This window comes from Sarcophilus harrisii, chromosome 2 (genome assembly GCF_902635505.1).
Source record: "Sarcophilus harrisii chromosome 2, mSarHar1.11, whole genome shotgun sequence".
NCBI classification, from domain to species: Eukaryota; Metazoa; Chordata; class Mammalia; order Dasyuromorphia; family Dasyuridae; genus Sarcophilus; species Sarcophilus harrisii.
In genome coordinates this window covers 18,566,885-18,584,632 of record NC_045427.1, presented here as the reverse complement: position 1 = coordinate 18,584,632, position 17,748 = coordinate 18,566,885, and the positions used below count along the sequence as shown (strand labels likewise).

Below are 17,748 nucleotides of genomic sequence, written 5' to 3'. Positions count from 1 at the left end.
GTTCTCCCCATTTTACAGCTGAAGAAGCTAAGTAAGTATCTGAGATCAGATTTGAACACAGATCTTAACTTCAGACCCCCCAGCTACCTCATAGGAAGGGACAGGTATCGGCTAAGAAGGGGGATCTTCGTGCAAGTGCTTTGCAAAGACTGTTTCATTAGATCCTCATGACAGCTCTGGTTGTTATGCTAGTTGGAGTTAGTCTTATCTCCATTTTCCAGTTGAGGCGACTGAGGCAGATAGATTGAGTGGGCGTAACCCAGCTACTGGACTCGACCCAATGGTCTATCCATTTCCAACACCTAGCTGCCAAGATGATTTCCCTAAAGTCACTCGCACCTACCATGCTCAAAGAACTCCAGTGGCTCCCTACTACCTCCAGGAACAAAAATAAATAGTCCCTTCCTGCCTTTCCAGCCTTGCTCCCCTTCATAAATCCTACAATGCAGCCACACCAGCCTCCTCGAAGTTCCTAGAACAAGACACCCTATTTCCCAGGAATCTCTCCCCTCCACGCCTTTGCTCTGGCTGTGTCTCACTTCGGTAATCTTTGCCCTGCCCCTCAGCTGTGCCTCCCTGGCTTGCTTCAAGTGCCAGCTCAGGAGTCCTTCCCTTCCGAGATGGGCTTCCTCTGCTCTGAATAGATCTTCTATGTTCCCAGGCTTTTAAATGCTGTCTTCCCCATTAGAATGTGATTTGCATTCAGGAATCTTCGGGCAGTTGGGGGTTACAGGTGAGAATCAGGAAGATCTGGGTTAAAATCCAGCCTCAGACATTTACTAGCCGTGTAACCCTGGACAAATTACTCAGTCCCTGTTTGCCTCAATTTACTCATCTGTAAAATGGGCTAGAAAAGGAAATGGCAAACCATTCCAGTGTCTTTGCCAAGAAAACCCTCAATGGAGACCCAAAGTCTGACTCACTTGGTACTGAGATGAATAATTCGAGTAGAATTCCACCTGGTGGCCAACTCCAACATTACACTCTGAGCTAATCCAAACACTTGGTGATTTTAGTGATTATGGGTATCAGCCAATGAGATGGCTGAGATGAAGCTATCCTAGGGACTTATTGACATCCTCTTCTTGTCCCCGTGTGGATATTCACTTGTGTTTGCAGTAATAAGATCACAGAGATTTTGAAATGCTTTTGGACTTTTTTATATTCTTATTTTTTTTTAGTTTTCACAATTTACTTTTGAGATTTTGATTTCCATTTTTCCCCTGCTTCCGTCCCCTCCCTCCTCTCCAGGACAGCAAGCAACATGATTTAAATTATACATTTACAATCATATTAAACATATTTTCGCATTAGTCATGTTGTAAAAGAAGAATCAGAACAAAAAAGAAAAACCACAAGAAAGGGGGAAAAAAACACACAACAAACAAAAATTGTATGTTTCGATCTGCATTTCAGACTCCTTAGTTCTTCCTCTGGATGTGGATGACATTTTCCATCATGAGTCTTTTGGAATTGTCTAGAATTACTGCTGAGAACAAGTCTATCATTGTTGATCATCACATAACCTTGCTGTCTCGGTATACAATGTTCTCCTGGTTCTGCTCACTTCACTCCGCATCAGTTCATATAAGTCTTTCCAGGTTTTTCTGAAATCTACCCAATCATCATTTCTTATAGAACAATAATAATATTGCATTACATTAATATACACAATTTGTTCAGCCGTTCATCACTTAATGGAAATCTCCTTGATTTCCAGGTCCTCGCCACCAGAAAGAGAGCTGCTATAAACATGTTTGTACATGTGAGTCCTTTTCCCTTTTTGGGGACTCTTTGGTATACAGACCTAATAGTGGGATTGCCGGATCAAAGGACATGTATGTTTTTTTAAATAATTTGGGAGGACATAGTTTGAAATTATTTTCTAGAATGGTTGGATCAGTTCACAACTCCACCAATAATGCCTTAGTTTTCCAGTTTTCCCACAGGCCTCTCCAATATTTGCCATTTTTCCTTTTCTGTCATATAGTTAGTCTGATAGAGGTGAAGTGATAAATCAGAGATGTTTTAATTTGCATTTCTCTAATCAATAGTGTTTAGAGCATTTTTATATGACCACAGATGGCTTTGATTCCTTCATCTGAAACTGCCTGCTCATACCCTTTAACTATTTATCAACTGGTGAATGACTTGTATTCTTATAAATTTGACTTGTTCTCTACATATTTTAGAAATGAGATATTTATCATAAACACTGGTTGTAAAAATTGTTTTTCAGCTTTCTGCTTCTCTTATAATCTTGGTTGCATTGGCTCTGTTTGTGCAAAAACTATTTAATATACTCAAAATTATCCATTTTATATTTCATCATGTTCTCTATCTCATGTTTGGTCATAAATTCTTCCCTTCTCCATAAATGTGACAGGTAAATTATTTGAGTCTATTATTAGTAAGTAATTTGCCCAGAGTCACATAGCAACACAACCCAAATCCTTTTCCTCCAAATCCAGAGTCCTTTCCATAATAATTCTTGTTCTGTAAGATGGAAGGGTCAATTTCATTCCAATTCATTACCCATTTATTAAGCGCCTACTGTGTGCCAAATATCTCATTTACTCTTCACAACCACCTTGGGAGGTAGATATTATTATCGTCATTACAAATGAGGAAACTGAGGCAAACAGAAGTTAAGTGATTTGCAGCTAGGAACCTTCTAATACACACACACACACACACACACAGAATCTGAATTCAGCCTTCCTGACTTGCTTTCCCAATTCATTGCCTCAGAAGCTTGAGAAATTCATAGCTTATCCTAGAGACAACAGGGAATCACTGAAGCTTCTTGAGCAGAAAAGTGCACAGTCTAATTTTTGCTTTAGATATACAATTGACTGCTTTGTGGAGGATGGATTAGAGAAAGAACCAACATTAATCCAGGCCGGAAATAATGTGAACCTGAATTGTAGTAATAACAGTGAGAGTGGAGAGGTCAGATTCTGGGGGAAGGGGTAGAAGGCTTGGGATGACTAGTACTGGGATATCAGGAGGTGGCCAAACTGAGTCAGTGAAAGAAAGGTAGAACCTTTCATAGCAATACTGAATGCTGTTTTAGGCAAGCTGAGGTTATGTTGCCTATGGGACATCCAGGTGCAGGTGTCCTGTGGGCAGTTGGCGTTATGGAATTGGACATCAGGAAACAGGTGAGGGCTAGAAATGCTCTGCATATAGATAATAATTGATCCATAGGAGCTGATGGAGTCACCAGAAACTATAGAGAAAGAGAAGATGAGAAAGAGAAGAGAAAAGAAGGAAGAAAAGAAAGAAAAGAGAAGGAAGAGAAAAGAAGAAGTAAGAAGATGTAAAAGAGAAGGAAGGGAAGAGAAGAGAAGAAAAGAGAGGAGGAAAAGAAGAAAGGAAGAAAGAGAAAAGAAGAGAAGAAATGAGAAAAGAAAAAAGAAGAGAAGAAAAGAAACAAGAAAAAAGTAAAGAAAAGAAGCAAAATAGAAAAAGAAGGAAGAGAGGAAAGAGGAGAGAAAAGAAGAGAATGAATAGAAGAAATGAGAAAAAAGAAAAGAGAAGGAAGAGAATAAACAAGAAGAAAGACAGGGAAAAGAGAAGAGAAGAAGAAGGAAAGAAGGGGAGGGGAAGAAAGGATCCAGGATAGAATTCCAAAGCAGATACACATGAAAGGGACAAAACATAGACGGTGATCCAGCCAAAAATAAAAGCCTGAGAAGAGGACAGGGATTTAGGAGACGCAGGAGGGAACTATGATTATACTAGGTGGTCTCCACCATTTTTCCTGTGCTAAATTTTACCATCCTCTCCCTTTTGGAGGCTCCTTCCTGCCTGATCTCATTTCTTCTGTAAAACAGAAAAGGACTACAAAAGTGCAGTACTACTGTGTTCCATTTTAAATGGAATACTCCCTGAGGTTCAGCCTCAGAATTTCCCCTCCAGAAGGAGGAAGGGGGAGGGGGTGTGAGAAAAGGAAAGTTAAACTCAGCATTTCCCCCCCTTTCACTGATTCTCCTGCAGATGCCTGGCGCCCATATGGAAGCGTCCCTTCCATCCAGTTCCTCCTTGAGGAGCTTCCCTTTCCCCCTTTCCTCCCTCCGTCCCACTTTCAGAGCTTCTCAGAGGGCCAGCTCGTCCCTCTCTTTCATGGAGGCTGAAGAGCTGGAAGGACCCTAAAACTTCAGGCCCTTCAGGTTTGCTCTGACCCCCTTTTACTGCAAGAGGAAGCTCAAGCAGAGACATTAAATGACCGTCACTATATTAAGTCAGCCGAGGCAGAATCCAAATCCAAATTCAGACTCTCCAGTCCTGACCTGACCCCACCATGTTACCCAGAATGAGGACCTGACAATACCATGGAAAGATGGATGGATGGGAATGACGATTCCAGGATGACAATGAGGTTGGAAGTCTGGCACTTTCCCAAAATGCTTCACCCTTGTCACCCCGATGGGGCTCCTCCCTCAATGGCAGTCCTCAAGCAAAAACTACAAGTTCAGGGGTTCTTGTTCAGGTCCAAAGGTTCCCCCAAAGCCCTTCAGGTTCCTCTGCTTCAGCTTCAGGCTCTCAGGGCACTTGCCCAAGGGGGACTGAGATCAGGGTCAGAGAGAAGCTCTACTTGGGCTGTCAGTCTCTGGCCAGGATTAAGGGATGGACATCTGGATGGAATTTAAGCAAAGTTTTGAGGCAAAGAACAGGTTCCTCTCTGGTATAGAGGCTGGTGAAGAATTTTCTTGAGAGCCCCCAAGTTAGAACGTGAACCTAATCCAGTGGCTTCTGGCCACAGTTCTGCTGAGTCAAAGAACTGAGGGCTTAGGGGTAAATTGGGACAGAGCCAGGTCATCCTCCTATAAAGGCACCAGAATTACACTAGTTTTATTTCCCCTTGTTCTCTCTGGACAAAAATCTCTCAAAGGATTGGACTTGGATGATAGGCCGGAAATGGGGGATCAGCCCTTGAAGGAGGAGAGAGAGCCCACCAGCTCAGGGGCTCACTTCAATGCAGCTCACCAGCACGTCAAGCTGACGCCTTCAGGTGAGCCACTGTGGACCCCCATCCCCTCCCGTCTCACCAAGAGAAGGTAGCTGGGATACGGAAGCAAGAGTCTGGAGGATGGATTTTTAATTTATTTTTGTACCCAGAGGTTTCTAGTACCTAGGATGCCAGCCTTGGAGTTCAGATGCCATCATCAACACTTGCTAGCACGCAGCAAGTCTTTTTATTTCTCTGAGACTCAATTCCCTTGGGTGTAAAAAAAGAGCATCGGCTCCCGATGTCTCTTTCGGCTCTAATTCTACACTCCTCTAAATTATTACTGAGCCCAGCAATGGCAAACCCAGCCCTGACTTTTTATGATACCATATAGAACATATTTTATACAACATCTTAAATAACAATTCTCCCAGAGAGTTTAGAACAAGGGTTCTTAGCCCTTTTGTGGGTCCTGGATCTTGTGGACAGTCTGGTGTGACCCTTTTTCAGAAGCCTAAGGAACCTTTTTTCAGAAAAAAAATTAACTCATAAAATAAAATATGTGAGATTATAAAGGGGAGGAAAAAAAGCATTTATTAAGGACCTACTATGTGCCAACCCCCATGTTAAATGCTTTACAAATACTGTCTCATTTGCTTTTCACAACAGCTCTGGGAAGTACAGGAGGACAAATCTAGCACTCATTATCCCCATTTTAGAATTGGGGAAACTGAGACAGAGGAAGAGATTAAGTGACTTACCCACACATAGTTTGTAAGTGTCCTTGAACACATTTGAACTCGGGTCTTCTTGTCTCCACCAGACCACCTACCTGCCTATCTCAAGAAACAAACAAATTGATAGATCTATATAAAAACTATAAAAAACTCATGGTTCAGAGAATAATTCTCCTGAGGATAAGGGACTGGACCCAGTGATTTCTCAAGATCTCTGGTTCTTTTTTGGATATTGGCCCTGGTCTTTTTTACAGCCCCTCCCCTAAATACACCCCCAGCCTCATTTCCCTTCTTGGTCTAAGTCAGGAGTCAGTCGCATCACACACGATCCACACTCAGGCCTTCAGAAAACTTTTCAGTCTTTCCTGCCCGTGCATTTTGCATTGCTGGGGAGTCTGTTTTGTGGCATTGGACACTTAGGAAACAAAAGGAAGTTGAGATCCATGTAGTGACCAGCGGTCTGAGAACTGGTTTTCTACTCCTTAAATAACTGCATTGCAACATACAGTTATCCCTTCCATGTCCCAGGGGTTGGGGTGCAGCACCCCACACCCTGGAAAATCCACGTAAAATTTTTGTATCATAGAAAAAGTCTGAATTATTATGGAACCAAAAGGTAAATATGTTGATATTATACAATTCTATAGATATATGTGTGTGTATTTAAGTCTTTAAACTCTTTCTGTGTTGTCTGCTAGATTTTGTGTGACATCTGCAAGTTCTGCAAAACTCCCCAAAGATTCCCATTTAATCTCTTATAGATAGGTAGGTAGATAGATAGCTAGATAGACAGAAATAAGGATAGATATACAGATAGATAGATAGAAAGAAAGAAGGATGGATATACTGATAGATAGATAGATAGATAGATAGATATCTCTATTTATCTTGAAACTGTGATAGGAAAGTGGTGATAGGGAAAAGCTAACTGCAGTATTTTATTTTCTGCATTTACATTCTTCTGAGAAGGGGACCATCCAGGGGCTTCGCCAGACTCCTGCCAAAGGGGTCCAAGACATACACAGAGATTGTTAAGGACCCAATTTAGTCTAAATCCAGCAAGGAAAAGACTGACAGAAGTGAAGCAATTTGTTGAGTCTCCCCAAGGGGAAGTGCTGGTGCTCAAGTTTAGATTTCCCTCGCTCCAGGGACAAGGCTCTTTACACAGAGTGGGCTGCCTCCAAATGCGTGTTCAGGAGGACACACACACACACAACACACACACACACACACACACGCACACTCCTCCCCAATCCTTTCCCTGGCTTTCCCTCCCTTGCCCTATTTTTCTGCGATCTCCCCAAAGTCAGGTATTGTTTTTGCCTTTTTTGTGCTCCCACTGCTTCCCCCAGTGCCCAGGGCAGAGGAAATGCTGAATAAACGCTTATCGATTGATAGGCACTTCATATTTGCTTGTTCACTGGCTGCCTTTCTGTAAGGTCACTGACCTCGGAGAAAGCCTCTTCCTCTTTTAGGCTCCCAGAGCCCCTCCATCCCACCTTCTTTCCCATCCTCCTCTGCTCTTAAGCAAAGGGGGGTGGGAAGTGGGGACTCTGCAGCTTTGCCTTCTATTCCTTGTCTTCTCCCCATCCGGCCTCTGCTTCTTTACTCCTGTGCTACCTGCCAAAGACCTTTCCTCCTTCCTCCTTGGAGGCAAACTCTTCCAGATGTGGGCTCCCCCTTCACCAGGTCAGGATGTTCCAAAGTAGAAAAAGCGATGATCTTGATACTGAATCAAAGGACTTGGATTCAGATCTCAGCTTTGTCTCTCTTCCTACCTGTATGCGGACAAGTCCCTTCCTCTTGAACCTCAGTTCCCTTTTCTATAAAAGGAAGGCTCTAAATCAGGGGCTCTCAGCTTACTTTGCTTCAGATACCCCTTCGGCAAGTGGATAAAGCCTATGACCTCCTCGGAGGAAGGCTTTTTTTCTCGACATTCATAATTGAAAGAAATGCTAAAATTGAGTTTGGGTTTGATGAAAATAAAGAAACATTATGTTCCTATTGAAGTTCATGGATCCCAGGTTAAAAACCCCAGACTAAGGATCTCCGAGGTCCCTTTCTCCTCCCCAACCCCTATCCTCATACCAGGGGTCTTAAACATATATAATGATATTCCCTCAAACCCCCTAATCTCCCCATTGCCCAGTTTACTCATTTCCCATGGCCTGGCCCCTTACCCTACACCTCAGCTACTTCCAGAGAAGGTCAGGGGCATCTGGATAGCCCAGCATGTAGACTGCAAAGGCTTGGAGTCAAGAAGGCCTGGGTGCAAATGTAGTCTCAGGAAGCTGTGTGGTCCTGGATCATTCAACTCTCTTAAGTGCAAAGCTGGGGAACAGCAGCACCTGTTTCCCAGAGTTTTTATGAGAACAAAATAAGATGAAATATCATGCAAAGTGTTTTTACAAACCTTAAAAGGATATTTAAATGATAATAATAATTATTATTATTGTCATATTCTTAATCTTGCCATCACCCAAAAATATACGCTCTTCAGGGTACCTGAAAGTCCTCTCCCCTGGTTCTCCTCCTCCCTCCCTGCCCACTCCTTCTCCAGCTCCTTAGCTGGGTTTTCACCCAGTTCATGTTCACTAACTGAGGGTCCCACAGGATTCTGTTCCGGGGTGTTCTCTTCTCCCTCGATGCTACCCACTCAGTCATCCCAGCAGCTCCCGTGGATTCAATGATCATCTTTATGCCAAAGGTTCTCCAATCTGCTCAGCCAGCCCTCACCTCGCTCCTGATCTCCAGTCTCACAGCTCTGGCTGCTGGAGACATCCTGAATTCAGCATCACCAAAAGGGAATCATTATCCTTCCTCCCAGACTCCCCCATTATTGTCAAGGGCATCACCACCCTCCCATTCCCGGGGCTCACAATCTAGAATCAGGGATCCTCAAACTATGGCCGCGGGCCAGATGCAGCAACTGAGGACGATTATCCCCCCTCACCCAGGGCGATTAATTTTCTTTATTTAAAGGCCCACAAAACAAAGTTTTTGTTTTTACTATAGTCCAGCCCTCCAACAGTCTTAGGGACAGCGAACTGGCCCCCTATTTAAAAAGTTTGAGGACCCCTGAAATGCTATCAGGAGCTCTTCCCTGGGCTCCTCAGGGGTAAAATGGAGATAATATCTACCTTCTACTCTCTGCTTCCACTATTTGCAGATCTTGTTGACTCTACCCTTGCAGCAGCTCTCAGATACACTTCCTTCTCAGCTCTGACACTGACCCCACCCCAGTGTAGACCTTCATCACCTCATGTCTGGATTACTTCAATAGTAATGTCTGCCTTTCAGCTGCTAATGTATTTTCTTTTTTGTTTGTTTGTTTGTTTTTGCTGAGGCAATTGGGGTTAAGTGACTTGTGACACAGCCAGGAAGTGTTAAGTGTCTGAGATCAGATTTGAACTCAGGTCCTCCTGACTTCAGGGCTAGTGCTCTATCCACTGCCCACCTAGCGGCCCCTACTAATGGATTTTCCTAAAGCTCAGGTCCAGCCGTATCATCTCCCTACTCCACAAATCCCGGGGGCTCCTTCTCATCTCCAGAACCAAATTCAAAATCCTCTGGTTGGCATTCAAAGCCTTTCATAACCCTCACCCCAACCCTTTACAGTGGTCTTAGCCCTTACTCCCCTCTCCACAGTCTAGACCCGTCACTCCAACCCCCTGGCTAATATTCCTCAGACAGAAGCTCCATCTCTCAGCATTCTCTCTGGCTGTCCCAGGCCTGGGATGCTCGCCTGCTCATTTCTGCCTCCTGGCTTCTCACTAAAGTCCCCACTTTCTACAAGAAACCTTTCCCAATCCCATTAATCTCACAGTCTTTCCTGGATTATCTTCACTTCATCCTGTTCACAGCTGCCTAGAGGCTGTCTTTCCCACCAGACTCTGAACTTGAGAAGCAAGAACTGGTTTTATCTTCTTTTATAATCCCAGTATTTAACACATTTTCAGGCACACAGTAGGTGCTCAATAAATGTTGATTGACCTTTCCAACTCTGTTGGAACCAATCAGATGGTTAGTTTTTCTCAATTATATAAGTGAGAGGCAGCACGGCACAGTAACTGATGCATTAGCCAGGGAGCCAAGGACACCTCCATTCACTCTCTGCCTCCAACACAAACTTGCTGTGGGATCGGACAAATTATCCATCGAGACTCTCTGAGTCTCCGTTCCCTCATGTATAAAATCAGTGACAACCTGCGATGTCTCCTTGCAGAGCTACCGGAAGTATCCAAGGCCAGGACTATTTTTCAGAGAATGATTTGCTTCCCCCAGTGGAGAAGTGAGCAGGGATGCTCTTATCTCCATCCTACACCGAGGGAAACTGAGGGCTTCCTGACGCAATTATGAGACCGCGTGCTCTCTTTCCCCAGGTCTGCTCTCCAAGGAGCCCTCAGCGCTCAGGACACTAAAGGTCGTTTTGGTGATCTTCATCTGTCTGATCCTGGCTCTGGTGGCTGCTGTCGTGTGTAAGTGTCTCAGAGCTTCGGCCTTGGGCCCTGCCGACCCTCCTTTTCCCTCTGTCCTGTAAACCTCCCACCTCCTTCCTGAGGGTGGCCTTGTCCAGCTTCGCTTGTGCAGCAGCTCTCGCCCTGGGCCGCGAGCCGGCTCTGAAGGGCCTGTGCCCCCCCCCCCCCAAGGTACCACACCCAAAGTCTCAAGGCAAGTACTTTTCCCATTTCCCCTGAGACCTGGAGGGCCCGGGCACACAATACTTGCATTTGTAGCTCTAGGTGGACACAGGTTCTAAAACGGTTCATTTCAAACCCTGCCCCTAAAAATGGCCCTCGTCAAGGCTCCAGCTTTTCTGTCCCTCAGTTGCTTTGTATGGGAAGCGGAGATGATAATTATACCCATTTCACAGAATTATTGTGAAGCTCAGATGAAATAATGTATGAAAAGTGTGATGTAAACATCAGCTCCTTTTTTAGAAGACATCTCTCTGTCCCGTTCCTGTCTAACCCTTGCCAGGGCTGGAACAGCTGCTTCCCCCTGCCTACAACTCTTAGAACCATCAGAATGATAACTGAAGAATCCGGTGTTTCAGATTTTCAGGGAGAGTAGTCCTCGAAGAGTCCCAGGTCATAGGGGACCCATAGCAACAGCCATTCCCTGACTCACATCCCAAATGGAGTAGCGTGCTACAGTGGGGCAGTAAAACTGTGATTTGTTCCCAGTAAATGTTTGGTTTGTGCACCTGTTTTATACATCTGTAAGCCCAGAGACGTGTAAAAGTCTCTCAGGCAAAAAGGGGTGACGGGTGGGGAAGGTTTAAGGAGCCTCGCTCTGAATGAGATGAATGGCTGCATCACTGAGGTGAGAAAGGAGGCAGTTATGGCCGGCAATGGTCGGCCCCTCCATTCCCATGGCATTTTCTGTGCCTCTGTGCCTCAGTTTCCTCCCCTGTAAAATGAGGAGGTTGGATTCAGAGGCTTCTAAGATCTCTTCCAACCTTCTGTCTGTGACCCTACGAGCCTCCCAAGATTGTCCATTGTAGCTTCTGCCTTCACCAATATTGACCCCGACCCTAACACCAGAGCTGGAAGGGACCAGGCAAAGGACCAAGGGAAACACTTTCCTTTCCTTCACTAGCAGAGTGTAAGTGGGGGGGGGGGGGAGAGGGAACCATGACGTCAGCCGGATGGCCTGGGGGAGGGCCAAGCGCTGAGCAGACCCCAGAAGCTGGACCTGACCCGAGGGGGATTCCCCCACCCTGCCCGGGCACCTACTCTGTACCCATGGGACCTTAGGCTCTGGGAAGCCGATTCCAACTTGTGTCATCCTGAAGTTGTGCGTACTGCCACCAGGTGGCAGCGGTGTCTCTGTAGCCAGAACCAAGTGCATCGGACAAAAGAGAGACAGAGAGAGATGGAGACAGAAGGAGACAGAGATGGACAGAAACAGAGACAGAGACAGAGACAGGAAAACAGAGACACAGAGAGACAGAAACAGAGGATAGAGAGAGACAGGGAGAGGCAGAGACAGAAAAAGAGACAGAGGCAGAGAAAGAAAGAGACAGAGACAGAGACAAACAAAAACAGAGAAAGACAGAGACTGAGAGAGACAGAGAACAAAACAGAAAGACAGAGGTGGAGACAGAGAGAGACAGAGAGAGAGACAGAGAACCATTAAAAGACTGAGACAGAGAGATAAGAGACAGAGAGACAGAAACAGACAGGGAGACAAGAGATGGACAGAAACAGAGAGAGACAGAGACAGTGAGAGAGACAAAGAGCAAGAGAGAGAGAGAGAGAGAGAGAAAGAGAGAGAGAGAAGGGAGGGAGGGAGAAAGAGGGGGAGAGAGAGAGAGAAAGAGAGAGAGAGAGAGAGAGAGAGAGAGAAGAAGAAGGAGGAGGAGGAGGAGGAGGAAGGAAGGAAGGAAGGAAGGAAGAAAAGGAAGGAGGAAGAGAGGGCACTAATTTTGTAATCTTGTCCTCTCCAGATGTCCAAATAGTCAAGGCCAGTTCTAAGAATATCAGCGCCCAGAATTCCGACCCCCAGATGTTGAGAAATTACCCGGAAAACGCAAGTGCCTCGAGTTCCCCCAGCCCGGGGCCCCGAGGCAGTCTGGGCAACGCCAGTGCCGAGATCCAGCTGCTAAAGGAAGGCCTGAGAGAGGCCCGTGCGCAGGCCCAGCTGGCCGGTGACCGCACCAGCGCCCAGATCCAGACGCTGAGCCGAGAGCTGACCAAGGTGAGCTCCCTGGAGTCGCAGACCCGGAGGCTGGCCGGCGGCCTGGGAAACGCCAGTGCCGAGATCCAGGGGATGAAAGGGAGCCTGAAGAGTGTGGATTCCTTAGCAGCCCAGGCCCAGGAGCTCAGGCGGGACCTAGAGCAGGCGGGCAGGGAGATAAAGGCTCTCCAGAGCGAGCTGGGGAACGTCAGCGCTCTCCGTTCCCTGGCCCGGGAGCTCCAGAGGGGCCTGGAACTGGCTGACACCGACATCCAGAGGCTCACGGCTAAGCTGGGGGACAGCGGCCCCCTGAGCTCCCAGCTCCAAAGGCTGCAGGCCAGGCTGGAGAGAACCGAGGCCGAGCTGCAGAACCTGAAGAAAGGTCTGCCCAAGGCTGCGGCTTTTCAGGCCCAGGCACAGCTGTTGGGGAGCGGCTTGGAGAGCACCAAGGCCGAGGTCCAGGGGCTGAGGGGGCAGCTGGGAAAGACCAAGGCTGAGCTCGAGCTGCTCAGAAAGGGGCTGGGAGGGACCGCCCGCCAAGCAGAGGCCGCGGCCGGGGGCCTGCGGAACGCCAGCGCGCAGATCCAGATGCTCCAAGCACAGCTGGGCTCTGGGAGCGCGGAGGTCCGGCTGCTGCGGAGTCAGCTGGCAAGGGCTGAGACCGAGCTGCAGACGCTGAGGGACGGGCTCAAGGAGCACGGCGCCTTGGCCTCCCAGGCCCAGACGTTGGCCGAAGGGCTGGCCCGAGCCTCTCGGGAGATCCAGGGCTTGAAGGCGGTGTTAGGGACAGTGAGCCAGATCCCGGCGCTGAGGAGTGACCTGGACGGGGCCAAAGGGGAGATACGGACGGTGAGGGAGAGGTTGGCCGCTGTTCCCGAAATCCAGACGTTAAAGAGCCAGCTGGAGGCCGTGACCCGGCAGCAGCAAACGGTGCAAGGTGGGCAACGGGGAGGGGGGGGCACGGGGGTCCAGAGGGGCTCAGAGCAGTCAGGGGGAAGAGAGGGGGAGGGGTCTCCAGACAACGTCCTTTGCCACCCTCACCCACGGGATGGAAGGGAGGGCTTGGGCTGAGAAGGATGGAGAGGACCAGATGCTGGAGCTGCAGGAGGAGGCAGGACCCAGGAAGAGCTCACCCTCAGCCACTTGCTCTGTTCCCTCCTGTTTTATGTAGTCAACCTTCTGCAGCTCGTCATCCAAGGCTGGCGCTTCCACCAGGGGAAAGCCTATTACTTCTCAAGCGCCAAAAAGACGTGGAGCAAAGCCGAGGAGTTCTGCGTGGCCCAAAACTCCCACTTGGCCTCCGTGACCTCCGAAGAAGAGCAGGTCTGTGCCCCCGAGAGGAGTCTCCACTACCCGGCCCCGAGCAAGGCTCCCCTTGGGGCCCTTCCGTCTCTGACATTCCCTGAGTCCTGGAGAAGCCTTAGTCCTGAGGGGACAGGAGGGAGACAGGACGGCAGGCACTGGGACCGCCAGGCTCTCAGAGAGGGCTTGCGCCTCCCTGAAAGGGAAAAGGCCGGACTCTTTAAAGAGGGCCCCTGGGCTCTGGCTCAGGCCAGACTGGTGAGAGCAGGAGCTGAGGGTCCCAGTGGGTAAAGGGAATGGGCCCTCCATCCCTGAGGTCTGGGGCATTGCAAAGGGACATCCCAGACAGTGTTCCCTCAGGTGTGAGGGTCAGGGAGTGGGAAATCTCACACACACACACACACTCACACACACATACACTCACTCACACACACACATATACACACACTCACACACTTACACATATACACACTCATACACACCCTCACACACTCTCACTCACACACACACTCACTCACACACTCACACTCATACTCACACACACACACATACTCAACACACTCACACTCATACACACACACTCACACACACACACATACACACATTTATAGTCTCACAGATTCAAACCTTCCCTCCCACCCCCTCCACACATATATACATCTACATACACACATATGCATAAATATATTTTATTCCTGCAACAAACATTTGTTAAGTCCTAGAGATCACATTATATACTGAATACAAATAAATTTATATTTTATAAATAAAATTTTTATATAATTAATAAATCAACTAACAAATCTAGTTAAGAGCATGATGTTATAGAAGATTAGAATTGAGGTGGATTTTATGTTTTATGGGGGGAAATCAATATGTAGAAAGATTATCTGTGGGTGGGCAGCTGTGTATTCAAAGTAAACAGTGAATAGTCCTGTCGGGTAGGGGGTTAGCCATCACAGCCCTAAACCTGAATTCCTCTCCCTAGGAGTTTCTGGGAAAGGCAACGAACAAAGTTTATCACTGGATAGGCCTGACGGACAAAGGAACGGAAGGCAACTGGCGCTGGGTCGATGGCACTCCTTTTAACAGTGTCAAGAGCAAAAGGTGAGCTCCACAGAGAGTGCCGCGTGCTTGTTCCAGGCAGATCAAGGCCAGATAATGCACGAGGGAATCCATGACACGTGGGTGGATGTATCTCTGAACAGGGAAGGAGCTTAGGGCAAAACTTAATTTCTGGGGAAGTCTAGGAACCTTCCTGCTTGGTCTGACTCCATCTGAGCATCCGACCTTCCCAGAGACCCTGCGGGACAATATGTTCTGGGCAGGAGCTCGGGATATCTGGGGTCAAGTTGTTTCGGGGCCGTGACTCTCAAGGAATCAATTTATGTCTCTGAATGTGCTTGTTCATCTATAAAATAAGGGGAGAGGGAGGAGTGATATGAGGGGGGTCACCAGGGGAGCCCCACCCCTAATCTTTCAGACTCAGGGCCTGCTCCCTGATTTTTCTGGTCAGCCCCACAGTTAAGCCCTTCTTTAAGGACATGGCTCCCTAAGGCCCAACTGGTCCCTTGAGGCTGAATCCAAGATGATAGGAGAGGAGAGGAGAAGAATAAAGGGAGGGAAGGAGAGGATGGGGAGGATGGGGGAAAGAGCAGGGAAGAGGGAAGAACGGGGGGAGAAGAAGCAAACGAATCACTTTCCTTTCAATTTGGTTACAAGTAACCCTAATTCTTCTACTTCGTCTTTTCAGGTTTTGGAACAACAATCAACCAGACAACTGGAACTATGGTAATGGGGTACAAGAAGACTGTGTCCACTCCACGGAGAAGTGGAATGACATAGTATGTGAGAAACCCTTCCCCTGGATCTGCAAGAAGGACCTAACTAATCTCTTCCCCAACTAGAGGAACAGAGGAGGAATCATAGAGTTTTGACTTCAAAAACCCAAGAGCCGTCTAAATTATAGGGATGTTGACCCTGGAGTCATTAGGACCTGAATTTGAATCTTGCCTCAGACATTTGCTAAAATCCTCTTTGACACATTTCACTTTTCTGTGCCTCAGTTTCTCCTTCTGTAAAATGAGGGAATGAGGCTTGACTTCTCTCCAACTCTGTGTCCACGATCTTAGTTAAATCAAATCCTACCCATTTATGTCACACAGATTCAAACCTCATAAAGCTCTCTCCCTTTTCCAAGTCCCAATACTGGCTTTTTACGCATCTTTTTAAACTTACTCCCGGATCTTAGCTCTTAGCTCTGTGTGACTTCTCTGCTGACTGACTGTCCAGCATGGGAACTGAAGACCACCAAGTTAATGAGACACTAGGACCCACTCTCCACTTACGCACTGGAGAGAGTCCTGGACTCGTCACCAAAGACCTGACCCCTGTCACCGCTTAGTTACATAGGGCTCAGCGACCTGCAATAAATCATTGAATGAAAGGGTTGGACTCAATAATTTCCAAAATCCATCTCAACCCTAATGTTCCCCACCACCATGCTCTTAATCAAGTCAGCCAGATTTATTAAGCACTTGCCATAAGCAGGCACTGTGTCGGTTACTAGGAATGCCCATACAAGCAGAAAGAGACACAATCAATCCCTCGATATTCTCTCCTGTCCCTTCCCTGTCCCAACTCTCCTCAGGCTTCTTTGCTGAATTTTTACCCAGCTCATGTCCACAGATCATGGGGAGACCCCAAGGCCCTTGATCCCTCTTTTTTTCCCCTTCTGTGCAATTTTGCTTGGTGATCTCATCAACTCCCACGTATTTAGGGGTCACCTTTATGCAGATGAACCTCAGATCTATTTAACCATCCTACTCTCTCTGCTGACCTCCCATTTCACATCTCCAACTGCTGGGTCAGGACATCAAGCTGAATGTCCTGCAGATAACTTATTTGTCCAAAATTAGTCCCAAAACATGCCCTCCACCTAACTTCCTTATTACTGTTGAGGTCACCCATATGTCCTCAGTCACCCAGGCTAGGGATCATCCTCATCACTTTTACCTCACTCCTGTGTCCAATCTACCTTCACATTGCTTGTATAGCTCCCTGTCTCTCCTCTCACACTATTACTACAATAGTGCAGACTATCAACACATTCTAAATGCCATAGTCTTTCTTTTAAATCAGTCAATCACTGGATACTTATTAAGTACCAGGATCTCCCTGTTGGCTCCAAGATCCAACATAAAACTCTCTCTCTGGCTTTTAAGGCCTTTCACAGCTTGGCCCTTTCCTCCTCTCTTAATCTCCTTACACATCCATCTACTGACTACTTGGTGACAGAGATACAGTCTTCTTGCTGACCTTCCCATAAGACACTCCATCCCTGCCCTGAGCATTTCCCCAGGGGTTCCCCAGGTCTACAGTGCTCTCCCTCCCCATCTCGGCTAAATCTCAGCTCGAATCCTATCTTTGCAAGAAACTGTTTCCCTCAATATTATGACCTTCCCTCGGAGATCGCCTTCAGTTTTACCCAAGCACACAAGTGGGTATGTGAGCACATGAATATAGCAAACATATGTGTATGTATACATGTTCATATGGCTTGTTTGTACGTTGTTGTCTGTGTACTCCCTCCCCTATTAGTGTGTGAGTTCTTGGAGGGTAGTTTTTGCCTTTCTTTGTGTTTAGAACATAATAAATCCTAGCTGGCTGTGGACTAAATAGCCAGCACAAGGTACAGAGTGGGATAGAACTCACAAGGAATCCAATGCAGTTGGGTCATAAATGTGTGGAGAAGAATAAAGTACAAGTGTAGAAAGGTAAAAAGGCACTGGGTTATAAAGATCCTGAAATGCTGAAAAAACCCCAGGCAAACTTGGGTTTCCACACTAAGTCACATATTCATCATATGATTTCCACTGGGCAAAGGGTTGCTGTCCCAGATTAAAATTTCTCTGAATATCAGAATTAGGATTTGGCCCTCCAAGGGGCTGCTATACATAGGTGAAGTAGAGAGACACAGTCACCCAAACAACAGTAACTGTTGTTTGGGAGATTATTTAAGGAAGGTCCTGAATGGACTTCTGTACTTAAGAGGTCATTTAGAAAAATGCTGGC

The 17,748-nt window shown here is 47.0% G+C and overlaps 1 protein-coding gene across 1 annotated transcript; it reads left to right on the top strand.

Annotated features, from left to right (window-relative positions):
* Positions 1–4,875: 4,875 nt before the first annotated feature.
* Positions 4,876–17,444, top strand: LOC100935357 (C-type lectin domain family 4 member F-like). The gene is made up of 6 exons (XM_012540857.3): positions 4,876–5,017; positions 10,074–10,169; positions 12,143–13,309; positions 13,544–13,695; positions 14,663–14,781; positions 15,428–17,444. Exons 1-6 carry the CDS (start codon positions 4,924–4,926, stop codon positions 15,579–15,581), a joined length of 1,782 nt encoding a protein of 593 aa, XP_012396311.1. The 5' UTR covers positions 4,876–4,923; the 3' UTR covers positions 15,582–17,444.
* Positions 17,445–17,748: the final 304 nt, after the last annotated feature.